This window comes from Pristis pectinata, chromosome 19 (genome assembly GCF_009764475.1).
Source record: "Pristis pectinata isolate sPriPec2 chromosome 19, sPriPec2.1.pri, whole genome shotgun sequence".
Taxonomy (NCBI): Eukaryota; Metazoa; Chordata; class Chondrichthyes; order Rhinopristiformes; family Pristidae; genus Pristis; species Pristis pectinata.
Window position 1 is genome coordinate 31908974 of NC_067423.1, and position 17174 is coordinate 31926147.

A 17174-nucleotide genomic window follows, 5' to 3' on the forward strand; every position below is an offset into this window, starting at 1 on the left:
ATTTATTGTGGAACAGCATTTTGCCCAAAACTGGCAAACAGCTTAAAAAGAACTTGATATAAGAAAATTGAGGGATATGGGTTTAGTGCATGTCAGCATGTATAAGGAGCCAAATGGCCCATTTCTGTTTTTTCTAATGTTTTTATTTTAACTAACTTGCAATCTTACTGCTTGTTTCCAATATTAAATGACCAAACTACTTCACAACCAATGTAGCTAGTCAGTGTGATTTTTTTTTAAAGATGAATTACAGTCGTCATTGCACACAGCCAGGTTCCATACTGAGGGGTGGATGCTGGTTGAGAGACAAATGTTGGCCAAGAGTTTTTGTTTTTAATATGAGCCTAAAGTAATGCCACTAGGGCAAGACTGATGCTTGGTATCTCAAGAACAGCCCTACACAAGTCTGTAATGCATGAAGGTGAAATAAAGTGTAAGTAATGACTGGACACAGGATTATTTTTGCCTTTGGTCTTGTATCACTACTCATATTAAAGTTTGCCATAGAGGTATATTTAGCAATTATTAATGGCTGATTTTGAATGTGAAGAGCATGTTATTTATTTTCAGAGGATTTGTGTGCACTTCCTTCTTTCCTAATCTCTTTTGAAAGTGAATTGCTAAAAATAGTTACTATACATATAATGGGAGATATTTTCCTTATCTTCAAAGCAAAATGAGCAGTTTTGATGACATAATCTTTCCATGTAGGTCAATAACTTGTTGTGCCAGTGAAAGAGCGCCTAAGCAATAGTACATCTTTTGGAAGCTTATTAGTGAAACAGGAAGGTTGATTTCATCCATTTCTGTATTTCCAACTAGGTGTGGGTTTTGGAAAAAATAATTATCTCAGTCAGCAGGTATGAGTTTCAGGTGATAAATGCAGTCAAATGATAAGGTAGTCAACACTGTTGATGGGGCAAGGAAAATTTTAAGAAATTACAATCAAGATTTGAATTTTTAAAGTACAAAACTTTCATAAAAACAATCTTGTCTGAAGAGTGAAAGAGATTTTAGAGTATGCAACAAGAATATGAAGCCATTTTAAATTTATTGTTCCCTGTAAATGCATACAAATAGTTTTCAAAAATTGTAGCTTCAGTGATGTTTTTAAATACAATTTTTCCATTAATGTGACACATGACTGGTGTTGGAGTGAAAAGGTTGTACACAAACATATTTGGTGTGAATACATTTTAAATGGATATTTCCATCTGGATATTTCCAATAGATATTCTTTATGTGAATTATGAAATGTCTTGGGATAACAGCTGGACAAGACATGGAGATAAAAGCTTGAAAAAGCAAGTAACTATTTATCACAAGACAATAAAAGCAATTCTTGTGATTCACATTTGTAGGAAGAGTAAGCAGGAATAATATAAACTGACACAATTTTATAGAGGATACAGTGAGAGCAAGACCTGTCTGTATGTACGCGTATTGTTGAGGGGGAAGCTGTATGTGGTGAAGATTATTGAAAAGGAACACTGGATACCTGACTTTATAAATAGTAGTGTCGAGTGCAGATGCATTGAATATGTCAAAGCCATGACAAAGCTACAAACAAGGTCTCTGTGGTTGATGCACTTAGTTATGTGGAGAAATTGGAGAAGCTGGGATTGATTACCTTGGTTCTGATAATTTAAGAAAAACAATGAATAATAAAGAGAAACAAAGGACTGCAGATACTGGAATCTGGATGGAAAAAAAACAAGATGCTAGAGGAACTCAGCAGGCTCAGCATCTGTGGAGAAAAACAGACAGTGAACATTTCTGGTCAGGACTATTAACAAGCAAGCAAGGAGAAACATTTTCTGTTAATGGGTTGATGACTGGAAACCATGACCTTAAAACGATTGGTAGCATAACCAAATGTTTGAGGGAATCTTGAATACATTCCCTCCATAGGAATGTGGAATTGAATGCTGTAGGAAAATTCAGAAAGCAATCAGACGTTTACTTTTGCAGGGTTATGGAGAATATCTTTCAGTGAGCTGACATGAGCGTGATGGGTTGAATAGCCACTTAGAGTGCTGTAAAATCTGATTTGTAAGGAGCCTCACAAAACGCTTGTCGAGTGTCCACATCTGGGCTTGCTAGTTTGGGAAGAATTCGAGGTCTTGGCTAAGGTTTGAAAGGAGATTTACTGTAGTGCAGAATGTCGGTTGTGGAGAGATGAGAGGAGCTGGGAAGTCTTCCTCTGAACAGAGGGAAGTTTGATTTGGGTGTTCACAAACATAGAATGTTTTGATAGAATACATAAAGAAATGGTTTCCGGTAGCAAAGGATTAGCAGAGGCCCCAGAGTTATGATAATTGTCAACAGAACTGAGTTAACTGTCAAAAGAGCCAAAAGGGCTGAGAGAAAAATAGTGACATAATGCATTGCAGATTATAACTTTATTGCTGAAAGGGTGGTGAAAGTAAATGCAAGGAACTTTGTTCTGCAAATCCAGAGATTCCCTTTTCAATGAGAAATCAATGATTTGAATAGGATATCTTCCTTCCAAAGAATTGTTTTACGTGCATATGCCACACAGCAGCAATCTATACCGCATTAACCTATGTCTCTAATATTGAGAACTTTTGATGGAGTCCTGAGTGCATCTTGGGTGTATTCAGAAAGTGTTAAACCTCAAATCCTAGTCTTAAGAAGGCAGAGTAACGCTTGAATTCAGATTTATTAGGATAGCAATGCACACTTCCACTATGTCACAGACTGAACCAATTATATACATTCTTAAAAGGCAGACCTTTCTTCAGTCCATACTTGGTTGATTGCAGCTGCCTTTTTTTCGTGTGATTATTTTAAGTTTGTTTGATGTTCGGAATGAATTGAGGGTAGTTGAGTTTTGCTGTGGACCACTATTTCCTCGATTCAATAAGGAGTGATTTGGATATGTTGGTTTTTCATCTTTCCTTTCCCACATTTATTTCAAAGAAAGCTAAGAACTCTGTTCCTTTGCTGGCATTCGTGTCCTATGGTTCCCCATAACCACACAAGACACTCTTTCTGTCATGGTAAATTGAACTGCCCTAATTATTTGAATGCTTCTGGGTTTCATTATTGTCTTGGAGGTCAAGGCCAATTTTTGAATCATTGAATGCTTGGACCTCAGATCCTCCCTTTCCCAATTACTCTGAATCTCAATTCCCTCCTCTCCTGTAATCTCTCTTTCCATATGTCAAATGTATGTACATTTTTGACCTATCCTCATGTTCAGATGAATACTCAACAGTACCCTCCTTTGGGCTCTCCTTTCTGACCTTCAGATTTGTAGCTCTCAACTACCTACTTGCATTCTGTCTTGTTAAATTAAACTCCCTTTGTTCATTGTTCATAACCCTTCATATCTTCCAGCCTATAAGCAAAACTTTCTGAATTTTAAATTAAATCCTTTGTGATTGTAGCTTCTTGATTTCTGAGACATTTGATCCATTTAACTATTTCCTCCAGCTCTACAGCACTGTTATTTGTTACCTTCATGTTCGCTGCCACCCAATTTTATTTTCGATGGCATCTACAGCTCTACAGGATAACAGGACTTCTCTAGAAGCTCTAGTCTAGTTATCTGGAACCCTTGTCAGTATGCTTTTCCACAGCTGCTTGCTACTGGACTTGAAGCCAACTTGCATTTGTGGTGATTGTAGTGAGTTTTAGCTTGACTCCTTGCAACCAATGTGCTGTCCAATCAAATCCTGAATGAGCCAGAATATTTTATGACTTAATATGGCCAGGCCAAAGTCGTTTGTTCTGGTTCCTCCCAAAAAGAATATCCACTTAGTTTCATTAATCTCTCTGGCTTCTTGCTCAACTTGACCTCTGATACACAGTGGTGTGTTTTTGATTGTTGGGATACCATGTTGGTATCCTCCTCTGAAAGTGGATTTGCTGAGCCTTCAGTAACAACAGATTTTACTCGAGATGAGTGATATTTAAAGTTCTCCGTTATTACATTTGTCACAGTAAGGAGATATATCAGAATAAGAACGGGATAATTTATCTTTAGACAAGTGAACTCTATGGACCACTTTAAATTGAAGGAGAGAATGACGAGCACATTAACCAACTTGAAAATTTCATTCCAAGTTTCCTCAGAAATTGACATCTGCAAATCTTGTCCCAAGCGTTTTTAATTTTATCTAGTGGCACCTTACTCATTCCTAGTAATCTGTCATAAATATTAGGTATTGAGCCATCCTGAAAAGGTTCCAAATTAAAAATTACATCTAATAAATTCTTATCAGGACTCAAAGGAAAAGAATGTAATTGAGATTGAAAAAAATCTCTAAGTTATAAATATCTTAAAAAAATAATAACAGAGTGGCTTCCTTAATTCACATGTTTTGGATGTGTCAGAGTCCTAAAAAATATATTCTTTAAAAATTTTTTTTTTATTTTTTATTTACAGCGTGGTAACAGGCCCTTCCGGCCCAATGAGTCCGCACCACCCATTTTAAACCCCCAAATTAACCTACCCGTATGTCTTTAGAATGTGGGAGGAAACCGGAGCACCTGGAGGAAACCCACGCAGACACAGGAGAACATACAAACTCCTTACAGACAGCGACGGGAATTGAACCCCGATCGCTGGCGCTGTAATAACGTTGCGCTAACCGCGACGTTACCGTGCCGCCAGTATTGGAGAGAGGTCTTTCATACTTCTGTACTTTTCAAAATAAATTTTAAACTTAATCCTTTGACTGCACTATCTGGGATTGTTGGAGAAAAAGATATAACTTTGAAAGCTTCTGATTTACATATTCTGGCTTTTATTTCTCTTGTAGCCAGGAGAACTGTATTGCTTAAATGGAAGGAAGTTACTCCACCTACTCATGCTCAATGGTTACAGGATGTTATGTCATACTTGAATCTAGAGAAGATTTGCTGTTCAGTTTTTGAATCTAACCTAGACTTTCAAACCCTGTGGGGACCTTTTTTGAATTATTTTCAAAATCTCTGATTTGGGGACTAAAACGCAGATATTGGCTGACACGGTTACGTTTTTAAAGGTTTTTCCTTGTTTTTTTTTCCATCTAACAGCTTCGGGTTTTGATAGTGGGAGTAGATTTTTTTTATAATAAAATATTTCAATTTTTTCCTTTATTAACTAACTTCTATATATGATTATTAATTTAGAGTATTGTAATCCAAGTATGATTTAATACAACATATTCAGTAGTACATTTATTCTCTTTCTTGATGCACGTACTCTTTTTTTCATGGATTCAATAAAAATATTGTAAAGAAAGTTCTATATTATTGCAGGTCACTTTATTAACTTAAAACTGCAGCATACATTAACTCCACCTTGTCATGTTCCAACTACCATTCTGGTCATCTCTAATTACTCTCCTCAATTAGCTCCTCATCTTCCAGTGCATCACAATTCAAAATCTGATTCAGAAGTCTATCAGTGACTTCACTGTAATCATCTTAACATAAGAAACTCTTATTACCATATAATTATTTTACCATATAATTATTTCACACTATTTACTATGTCATGCCCTCTGCTGAACGTGATAAATGCACATTTTCAAAAGTAGTATCAGTAACTATTGATACCATGCTTTTATATTGTCTGTTGGATTTTGTTTTTCACCGTAAAAAAAAAAGTGATCACTTTTTGGATGTCTGATGGCCTTCAAGATGCTAATATGTTCATTTATTCTTAATATTGAAATTTCTGTTCCAGATACATGCTTGGGCTTTCGGGTGTTCCAGCTGTTATTCAGTTCGTGGGATTCCTTTTCCTTCCAGAAAGTCCACGATGGCTAATGCAGAAAGGCAAGACTCAGAGAGCACGCAGAGTACTGAGTCGGATTCGTGAAACCCAAAATATTGAGGATGAATATGAGTCCATCAAAAATAGCATTGAGGAAGAAAAGCGGGAAGCAGGAGAAGGTGAGCTTGTAAATGACTGTTAATTATTCCTTTGGTGTTTTAGAGGGGGGGATGGGAAGGATGACAACACTTAGAGCTTTGGTGTATTGTTAACTCACTTCAAGGATAAGCTCAGTTTTGTACTCATTTCTTTTCATTACTTTGGGAAAGAGAAAAAATTATAACTGATCTTATCAGCTGACATTCTAAAGAACAATAGATTGAAGTAACTGCAAGTTGTATATTTGAAAAAATATTTGTGCTTTGAATTAATTTAAAACTATTTTGGTAGGTACATTTTTTCAATGATAACAATGCATTATTGACAGGTATAAATTAAGCAGTGCAGCCCATCACAATGTGTCAAGTTCCATTTTCTCCCCCCACAATTTCAGGATTGTAACCATTTTCAGCCAGAATTATTTCAGTTATTATTTAGATCCCCAAAGTGTAAAATTTGAGGCCCAATTGAAACTTTGTCCTTTATATGTAAATTAACTGGTCTGCTGCAAATTTGAGAATTGATTTTATATTTTGTTAAAATATGTTTTGTACTGGAATATCATTTTTTTTACAGAAATGATTCAGTTGTTGTAGAAGCAAAATACATTTTGCCTCCAATCTTTTAAAATTATTGCAATGGTCAGGTAGTTATTTTGCTTGAAACTATGACTGTGTGAGTATGAATCCCTTAAACCTTTATAAGGACCTGCAATAATAAATTGTTGAAAAGAGGTTACTTGCAGCATGATCAAAAAAAAAGGCCAATATTTCTATGTGACTGAAAGTTATGCTAATCTAGCACAAGACACTAAACATATCAACATGTTGGGGGGGGGGGGGGGGGGAATATGTTAAGTTCCTGAAATAAAAAGATATGTCTGCAATTTGAAGTGAAAGAGGAGGAACATCGTGGATGGGAGCATGAGTGGATAGGCAATTGACTTGTGGGTAGAGGGAAAGCCTTGATTTAAGGAAGAATTTGAGTTCTGCTACTGAAAATGGAATTGGAGGAGCAGGCGAGGTGAAGAAACAGGATTTTCTGTTTGAGTTGAGAAGAAATGGTGCAAGGCTGTTGATCAAATCTTGAGGTGTTGTACAAGTTTGTGAAATGTCCATTGTCAGCTATTTCTGTTATCACTTTCCCTGCATGATCATACTGTACTTTGTAGAGTGTTGCGTCTGCTCATTATCTGATCAGAGGAAGACGTCAATACTGTAATGATATTTCTTCACTGGTCATTTTTACTGACAGGCCAGTGTTCCTTGTCACGTTCCATTTCGTAACCATTTGCTTCTGAAAGATTTATCAACTCTCCCTGCACCTCCGGTGGATAATGCATTGTCTTGGGTACATACGAGTTTTTTTTGTTTGAGGAAAAACCCATTTTCTCTTTTCCACATTCTTTTAAGGTGCCTTCTATTCTGAACAGGCCCTTCACTGCAAATCCTATGCATTCTGAGAAAACATGGCACATACTGTTGAATCCACATGTCAATCAAATCTTTTTATATTGGCCTACATGTCTTTATATTAACTCAGGCCCTTTATTGCCATGGAGTTGTTGCAAAGACTGCAATAATCCTGTGACCTCCATTGAAGAGGGGTTGTCTTTTAGATTCTCAAAGCTATACAGCACAGAAATAAGCCTTTGGCCTAACTTGTCCATGCCCGTATAACCTTGCACCTTATTGTCTACCTACACTGCACTTTCTCTGTAGCTGTTACACTTTGTGCTGCAGTCTGTTACTGTTTTACCTTGCACTACCTCAATGCACTGTGGAATGAATTGATCTGTATGAATGGTATGCAAGACAAGTTTTTTTTTCACTGTACCTCGGTACATGTGACGATATAAAGCAATTCCAACCTTTCCTATCCATGTATCTGTCCAAATGACTTTTTTAAAATATTGCAATTGTACCTGCCCCTACCACTTCCTCTGGCAGCTCGTCCCTTTTAAATCCTTTGCCTTTTAATTTAAACCTATGCCCTCTAGTTTTGGATTACCATAACCTGTGGAAAAGGCTGTGACCATTCACCTTATGCCCCTCATGAGTTTATAAACCTCCTATGTTCCGGGGGAATAAAAGGCCAAGCTTATCCAGCCTCTCGTTATAGCATCCTCTTAAATCTTTTTCGCACCTTCTCCAATTTAATGCCATCCTCCCTATAGTGGGGCAACCAGAACTGCATGCAGTACTCCAAATATAGCCTGACCCACGTTGTGTACAGCTGTAACATGACATCCCAACTGCTGTACTCAATATTCTGACCGATTAAAGGCAAATGTGCCAAATGCTGCTCTTGCCACCCTGTCTACCTGTGTTGCCACTTTCAAGGAACTATGTACCTGCACCCTTGGGTCTCGCTGTTCTACAACACTCCCCAGGGCCCTACCATTAAATGTGTAAGTCCTGCCCTGGTTTATCTTGCCAAACTGTCACCGCATTTATCTGAATTAAACTCCATCTGCCATCCTCTGCCCCTGAGCCCAGTTGATTACAATTCTGTTATAATCTTAGATAATCTTCACTATCCAATAGACTGTTTACGAAAGTTGTCATGTAGATTGAAAATGTATAAGCTATGTTTTCAAACTCTGGTTCCTAAGTCATGTAAACTTATTGTCACACTTCATTTCCTTTTTGGTATCAGACTCTATCAGCGTACTTTGGCAACCAAAGTTTTCCTGCTTAAAAAGTGGTTTCTACATTGATGTCTGTCAACAGTGAGGATGCAGGTTCCCAATTATCATTACTTGCAAGGATTATTATAAAAGTCTCTTTTTTTCAGTGCTGTTATATCTTTACCAGTTGACTTTGTGCAGGTTCCAATGTTGCTTCTGTGTGGTTATCATGATTTACATCTGAAGTACAATATGGATCATTGAACGCCTGTGTTGGGTGAGTGGGATGTTGAGTGAGGTTGGTGCATGCTGAGGTGCTCCAGCATGGGTCGGGTAATTAGTCATGATTCTGTTAAAAGGAATGGGAAGTTCCATTTCAGGTCCTGGTAATAGGTTGTCATTTTGAAAGGCCCAATTAGCAAGTTGTCTGACATAAGTGTTCACCACTTTGAAACCCAAGTGCAGATAACAAAGTGCATTCAGAGCAGAAGGATATTTTGATACCAAAAAGCAGGCTTGCAGAAATTTGCTTTTCTGTGTGTGCCAATCTTTGACGTTGTCGTACCCTGAGGATGCCAACTGAGCTGCATCTGCACAAATAGCTTGTGCATGTGTCCAGCCATGATTGAAAACCCCATTGGAGCCAGCAACTATTGGGTTCCATGCGACCAACCAAGCTATGTTTATGGTGCAGTAATGCACACGATTGAGGAATGCTCACTAATTTGGTTCAGTGGTGGGCAGCAGAGCCTCCTTTAAGCCAAAAAAGATACTACTGTCAACCTTGCAAATAATAAATCACAAGTTTTTAAGTCAATAAGAAAAGGACATTTGTATTAATGATTGGGAGAAGGGGATGTGAAATTGTCAAAGCCATAATTCACAGCAGGTGAAGAAGTGTTATGGTGAGAATAGAGATAGAGAAGGGAAATGATTTGAGGATGAAAGAACTTGCGCAATTGCTTTCCTTCTTGAACAATGCAAATGGTGATATTCCAGTATCAAAAGAATTCTTGTCTTAAAATCTCTATGCCCATTTGGAAAATTGATTGCAGGCTTTGAAAGACTGAGCCACCTGCTCTTTTAATCAAGTCTAAATTTCCTTCATGATTGAGGTATATTGTTACTGCCCTGTGGTGTAACCTGAATCACTTCCATGGTGAAGCACCAACATGCCTCTCCAAACTATCAGATTATTGCACCAAGTGAGATGAGTGAATTTTTTTTTCAACAAGCTGGTTTCCTTGCCAGAAATGGTGTGAATGGTCACAATAATGTGCAGTGAATTTTAATCTGTTTTGTAACATTTCTCCATGACAATTCAGCTTACTGCATATTTGTTGTATGGTCTGGTGGATGGATGACCTTTTTTCCATGTGTGCATTGTAATCATGGTGCCCTGGTTCACTGTGAAGCTGTCAATTTTCAGAGTATGGTGCTTTTTGTTTGAGAAGTTGAAAAAATTTAGACAAGTTCTGGAATGTTTTCAATTTTTAAGCAAAATATGATCTCTGGTGAATTCAGTATCTACACTCTACACCTTTCTCATTTGGCAACAAACACAGTTTTGACATCTTTCTGTACCTTTCTCGAGTGAGGCTGCACCCAACCTCTGCGAAAACCCATCTTGGGATTTGTTAAGGCTCCTACAATTAGACATTGTAAACTTGGCTGCCATGTTTTGTATTGGTGATTCTAATTGATTCCTGAGACAGAAACTTGCAAAGGCTTGGAGAAAGGTACCTCAGAAAATCAAATTTGTGTTCATTTGGGGCATTGTTATGTAAAAACCAGCTGTTAACATTTTGGGCTGTAAATTTTATCTTTCTAAACCAACTTTTAACATTGCTGAGAAACATTGACCTTCTCCATCTTAGTGTAAATGTTCTGTTCATACACTAGACTGCCGAAACCTAGTAAGGTAATAACTGGTCGGTAGAAGGGGTTCTGTGCATGCATTCAATTTAGCTGAAGCCTATTTTCTGTAGAGAGGTTGTGGGGAAATTGTGGTGCTGCCTTGAACTTGTAATCATAGCTAAACAAGATCACTTTTCTATGTGTGACAAAATCCAACTTATTTTTTATCTTTGTAAGAAATAATACTGTAGCTGACTATTATCCTTTTGAATTTTGTTTAGCCTTTAAGGATTTCTACTGAAATAGTGGTACAATAGCATTTGCCATGGATGACAATAAGAAAGTCCTCCAACAATTAAATATTGAATCACCAATCTGTTTTCAGAAAGGTGCATTTAATTCTGTTGCTGTGTTGTCATGGTGATACAGCATGAAGGTCTCCCAAGAGACCCTGACTTACAGCATTTCAAATTGCCTAGTTTGATTCCGTCAGTTCAGATCAGTGCCTTAGCGTGGGATGGCTTTGGATGATTAAAACTGTATTCTTGGAAATCCATCCTGAAATGGTATTGCTGAATGCTCTGTACAGTGGCTGTTGTGGACTCTTCTCTGACTCAAAATCATTAGAGAGATGCAACACAGGAACAGGCCTTTTGTGCTAGAGAATCCTTCTCACCATCTACTACCCATCTACACTAGTTTTGTATTTTCTACTTCGACATTTGATTCCATTGAAGTCAAGGGGATCATATTTTGGAAGTAGAATAAAATTCAGGCAATTCCCAGGTTACATCAGAGTTCTGTTCCTGAGAACTGTTCATAATTCAAACTGCTCGTAAGTTGGAAATGAGCAAAAACGGTGTGCGGGAGAGGATCACAGAAATGGTTGTGATGGGAGAAGGGGTAGGAAGAGAAGCCACCAACTGGCCCCACTGACTCGGTGAGTGAATCTGTTTGGCGACCCTGCCTCTGATGCTGGGGGCTGGGGAGGGAAGGCACAAGGAACTGCCCCGTTCCCATTCGGCAGAAGATGCCTCCAGCAGCTGGCAAATCGATCCCCATCCATTCTGATGGCCTCTCAGATGCTTGATGGTACGTATAGGTGTCCACATGTCAGGTGTTTGTAACCCGGGGAGGACCTGTATGCAACCACTATCTTAGAGCCCCCTTTAGTGTTACCAATTAGGGAGACATTTCTAGCCAACAAACTCCAGGATTTTACCGAATACTTGTATTCTACATTACAGAACAACCCTGTAAATGCCTTTTCTGTTACATGCAAGTCTGCTGAATATTTCCAGCATTTTCAGTTTAGTTCAGATTTCCAGCATTTGCATTGTTTTACTCATTGATTCGGATACCCAGGATGCACAAAATCCATGGGAGGAAATATCCTGACCAATGGTTCCACTTCTAAAGCCTTGGATAGATCTGAGTGATTTTAGAGTGAAATGTGTTTTCACCATTCCGCAATCAGGAGGCTGCTCAGAAGATGTTGTTCATTTACAGAATAACAGAATACTTGGTGCAGTTCACCATGTAGGACCAGTTATTATTGGTGATCTCCTTGCAAAAAGTTGTTTTCTGGTATTGGAACGGTGCCACTTTACTAATTCAGATAAAATGAAATAATTAAACTTGCTTGAATATGACCAACAATGATGATGTGTTTATCTACTGTCTAGATCTGTTTTTATAAAAAAAACAGCCAGAACTCTTGATCCAAAACTAAATTGGCTTATTATTGTCACATGTACTGAGGTATAGTGGAAAAACTTTGTTTTGCGTGCCATCCATATAGATCATTTCATCACATCAGTGCGTTGCAGTAGTACAAGGGAAAACAATAATGCAGAATAAGGTGTTACGCTTGCAGAGAAAATACAGTGCAGGCAAACACTAAGGTATAAGGCCATAATGAGGTGGATTGTGAGGTCAAGAGTCCATCTTGTCATATTAAGAGTCTGTTCAATAGTCTTTTAACGGTGGGATAGAAGCTGTCCTTGAGCCTGGTGGTACGCGCTTTCAGGCCAATTATCGGAGATCAGACAATTGTCACTCAAAAATTGCATTGTGGGATGAAAATTTCATGTGCACTGATTCAATTTCTATGAAAGGTGGCGCATAATGCATAGCTGGATGACGTTTTAGTGATTTTTTTTTTGTCTTTTTTCCTTTTCTCCATTCCGCCACCTCTTTCTGACCGACCCCCCCCCGCCCCATGAAACATGCCATGACAAACAACCCACATTAAAGACGCAAATGCTGTTGAACTGAAGCTATTGTTTGGTTTTTCTCCCTTCCGCCCTCCAATTTAGAGATGTGACCTGAATGATGAATATTACTGGAACACTTAGTTTGAATGCCATATTGGCTATTGAAGAAAATTCTTCTCGTGTCATCATTCTTTTGGCATTAAGCATTTATTGCCCATCCTTCAGTGCTGATGAGAAGATGATGGTATGCTGCTGTTCATTCGGTGACGGTGCTCCAGCTATGGCGTTGGTTATGGAATTCCAATGCATTGTCAATGAAAGAATGGTGATACAGTAGCAAATAAAAATGATGTGGGAATCTACGGGTGGTGGGGTTTCCATACCCTTGTCCTCCTTGATGGCACAGGTCATAGATTTGGGAGGTACTATTGGAGTACCAAGATAAATAACTGCAGTGCAATTTGATAGAAGGTACATGCTGCAGCCATAGTGCAACAGTAATGGAGGGAATGAATGTTTTGGGTGGTAGAGAAGCCTGTCAAATGACTGCTTTGTCCTGGATCATGTTCAGTTATGAGTGCTGTTGGAGCTGTACTTGTCCAAGGCAAATTAACAATATTCTCTCACAAGAATTCTGCCTTGGAAATGGTGAAAAGACTCTGAGATGAGAAGAGAGGACATGTTTGCTGCTGGATACCCAGGCTCTGACCTACTGCCATGCATATAGTATTTCTGTGATTGGTCCAGTTTAGTTTGTGGTCAATGGTGACCTCTAGAATACTGACAAGGGGGATTTTTCAATGACCTGATGCTTTTGTGGCACTGGTGGTACTGGCCATATATCAGCCATGCCTGAATATTGAATAGATTTTGTCATGTACAGCCATCGGTTCATTTGCTGAGGAGTTTGTGACTACGCATGCTGGAAATCCCAAATGAAAACAGAAGATGCTGGAAACACTCAGTAGGTCAGGGAGCATCAGAGGAAGAAGAAATGGAGTTAACATTTCAAGTCAGATGCTTTGTCTTTTTTATTTTTGACAAAGATTCTTTGGTTTGAATCATTAACATTGTTCGCCTGTCAAAGTTGCTGTCCTATTTGCTGAGGGCTTCCAACATTTTCTGTTTTTATCCCCCCCCTTTTGTAGTTGTGCTGGAAGGAAGATCGTTGAAGCAGCTGTTTTGGTTGGGTCTTGACTATTGATCTGAGGAACTCCTGCATTGATCTCTTTGGGCTGCAATGATCTCCAACAACCACGGCTAACTTTGTTTGTGTTGTATGACTCTAGTCACTGGAGTGTCTTCCACTTTATGGCCATTGACTTCAGTTTTCTCAGACCCCCTGATAGTGCACTTGTTGAATTGATATCATGGATATTTGTCAGTGTGAACATTGTCAGCTTACTGCCAACATCAAGTTCAGGCCCAGTACTTTTATTTTGGAAGCTAAAATATATATTCTGCATAAAAAGAGCAGCACACTGCCTCTTTACTCTGTTGTTCATCGAGAAATGTTCTGTCATACGGTCATGTGGTATTGTTTTCAACAAAATCAGCTGTTTGGAGCTGGGACTAAGTCTGTTGCAACATAGAAATTTTTTAACCTGAGGTTATTCTAATCACAGACCTTTTCTGAATGATCATCTGAATAATATAACTGTACAGGTGGCAGCATCATCAGAATATATGTATTACTTAGTACAATATTTACAATCATCCTTTATTTTGAATTCTCTATGTAGTGCAACTGTAATAGTCTGAAGTATAAATAATTAGTTGAAGTAGTAAAGCTTGTAAGCTAGTGCTTAAGTGTAAATGAGTTTAGAACTTTTGAAAATGACGGCTTAAATGTATTGTCACCTGCAGGTGAAGTTATTTTGATTCTGGTAGCATTAGTGATTCTGTAGTGCTGAAATCATGTTGTGGAGAATGAAGAGTGGCACTCTTAGCAATTATTATTGTGATGACAGTATCATTTCTGCTCTGGGAATTCAGCAGGAACATTGCTCAGAGTCTGTACATTGCCTCTTGTGGAACAGAAAAATGTAATTTAATCCACTGTCTCTGCCAACTCTTTTCAACACTGGAGATACAAGAGACAGCAGATGTTGGAATCTGGAGCAACAAACAATCTGCTGGAGGAACTTGGTGGGTTGAGCAGCATCTGTGGGAGGAAAGGAATTATTGATGCAGGGTTTCAATCCAAAATGTGGACTATTCCTTTCCTGCCACAGATGCTGCTGAACCTGATGAGTTCTTCTTGCAGACTGCTTGTTGCTCTTCTCAAAATATTCACTTTAGTCCTACATGCTATCTCTTTTCTCATAAACCTAATTAGATCTCTTGAAAATTACTGTGGTGTCAGGAATTTAAGAATTAACTCATTCCAGAAAATTTTGTTTGAAAATTGTCTGAAATTTCATTTTTTTTTTCCTTGAATTTGCAACAATTATGACAGATGTTTAAAAAATTGTCTTACTTTATCTGCAGATCATTGATATAAATTCTCCTTTGTGATAGGTGGTGCTGTGTTGTGGAAGATATTAACCTACCCACCAACCTTTAGAGCTCTAATAGTTGGATGTGGAATGCAGCTCTTTCAGCAACTTTCTGGTATCAACACAGTCATGTATGTATCCAGTTCCCTCCAGACATTTTGCTAACATTGTTTTGATTTATTCTTTAATGTTGCAAATAATAATTGGGAATTACATTTTGTTTTCATGCCTGGTGAAAAGGATGTGCTATGGATATGCCATGGTTGGTTTCGAAATACTGTGCAAAATATTTAATGTCTTTAAATGTATTTTGTGGAATTGTTTTGAAGATTTAATTGAGCTCTTGAGTATTTTGTTATGGAATTAAATTGCTGAAGTACCAGCTTTAGACACATTCTGAAGAACTGCGTTTGAATTATTCAAAAATGCTATATTGCAGAAATGTGCTATTTGGTTTATCAAGTCTCTCCCTTTCCCTTTTGAGCACAATAATGACACATTAACCCCATTGTACTGTTACCCCTCCACATCAGGTAACATTTAATTTAAAACAGCAAGCCTCTTTTGAAAGAATTTAGGCTATCTGCTTCATTTTGTAGCAAAGTTTTGTGTATTGATTAAATTTTACAAAAAAAAATAATTGAGAGGATTCTTGCAATGCATTTCAATGTTAAGCTGTTTCTGTGGATCTTAATCTGAAGTGCCTTTGGCGTCGCTGGCAAGGCCAGCCATTGTTGCTGTGAGAGGTGATGATGAGCTTCAGCCTTTACCTGCTACCGTGTGCCCGTTTGATAAACTGGTTTGCTTGCCTGCTCAAGGCCACTTGGCATATACCTGGAGTTACATTTTGGTCCAATTGCAAAGGAAAGTTTTTATTCTACTACTTTAAGATGTTTTAGCATACTGGTCATGTTAGTTTTGTCCAAGTCTGCTATTTTCAGAGTATTGTTAAAATATAGTTTGTCCATTTTGAACAAAAACACAGTAACTAACAATAACACACAAACCAGCAAAAGGGCACAAATATCAAATACGTGCATTTCATTCTTTTTGCAGAAATACAGTTGTGCATTAACTACCTTTTTTAAAACATATTTGAATTCTGCAGTGTTTAACGTTGCAAATGCAACTTCCCAAATCCAAACTGTATTTTGTTAAAACAGCTTTGACTTTTCACCAACCCAAGGTCTGTCAGTTCTCTCGGATAGAGCTGAAGGATTTCATTGCATTCGTTGAAGAATGTAAGGTAATTTCCCAATGTATTGATCATTCAGTATCACCAAAAGCAGATTATCGGCATTTATGATGTGTATGAGGCCTTGTTGAGAGAAATAACTGCTACCTTTTTGTATGTTACAAATGTAATCATAATTGAAAATAAATGTGCTTAGGATGCCCTGAGGTTATGAAAGCAACTGAACAAATGAAATTCACTTTCATTTTGCCTCTTGTTCCTTCCTCTTCCTCTTTTTGCCTGTCTTATGTGAACATTTATAAACATGCTGTAACTGTAAGTGTCCATTTTGTAATGTCTTTAAACAGCACGGCTAAGGTCTAACAAGGATGGGGCTGAGGAGCCAAGGTCCCTAAATAGGTGTCTGTTCCAAAATAGGCATGCTCCTTGAATTGTGCTCAGCAGATTCTTTGTTAGAATATCCCGTGCACTTCAGCTATCATCACAAATGATGAATTAAAGCTGCTAAATGCAAGGAGTGCATGGGTGTTGGGGAGTAGGGAGGTGGCTGGAGGGAAAGGTGTTTGTAGAGCGTAAGAGATGCCTTCATTGAGAGGTGACTTGAGATATGGGAAGCATCTCTTGGTAAAGACACATTGATGAAATTTGCCATTGTCTTCAATGTGCCTGCACAACCTTTGTTCTTTTGAGGAAAAGGGTGTTTGAAGATCAAGACCTGAAACCTGGCACAAAACATGTTGTTTACCAGACAGCAGTGATCCCTGCCCTCCTATATGCTTATGAGACCTGGACCACATACAGTGGGCATCACAAGGCATGAGAAAAATACCACCAATGCTGTCTCCACAAAATCCTTGAAATTTACTGCAGTGATAAGCAATTAATGTCA

General features: G+C 38.1%; 1 protein-coding gene across 3 annotated transcripts in view; it reads left to right on the top strand.

Moving 5' to 3' along the window:
- LOC127580322 (proton myo-inositol cotransporter-like) overlaps positions 1-17174 on the top strand; it is a 102406-nt gene that overhangs the window by 27173 nt on the left and 58059 nt on the right. For all 3 annotated transcript variants that reach the window (XM_052033621.1, XM_052033620.1, XM_052033622.1), the window contains exons 3-4: positions 5702-5910; positions 15113-15221. In XM_052033621.1, the coding sequence (XP_051889581.1) occupies positions 5702-5910; positions 15113-15221 (318 nt within the window). The remainder of the gene's footprint in view (positions 1-5701; positions 5911-15112; positions 15222-17174) is intronic.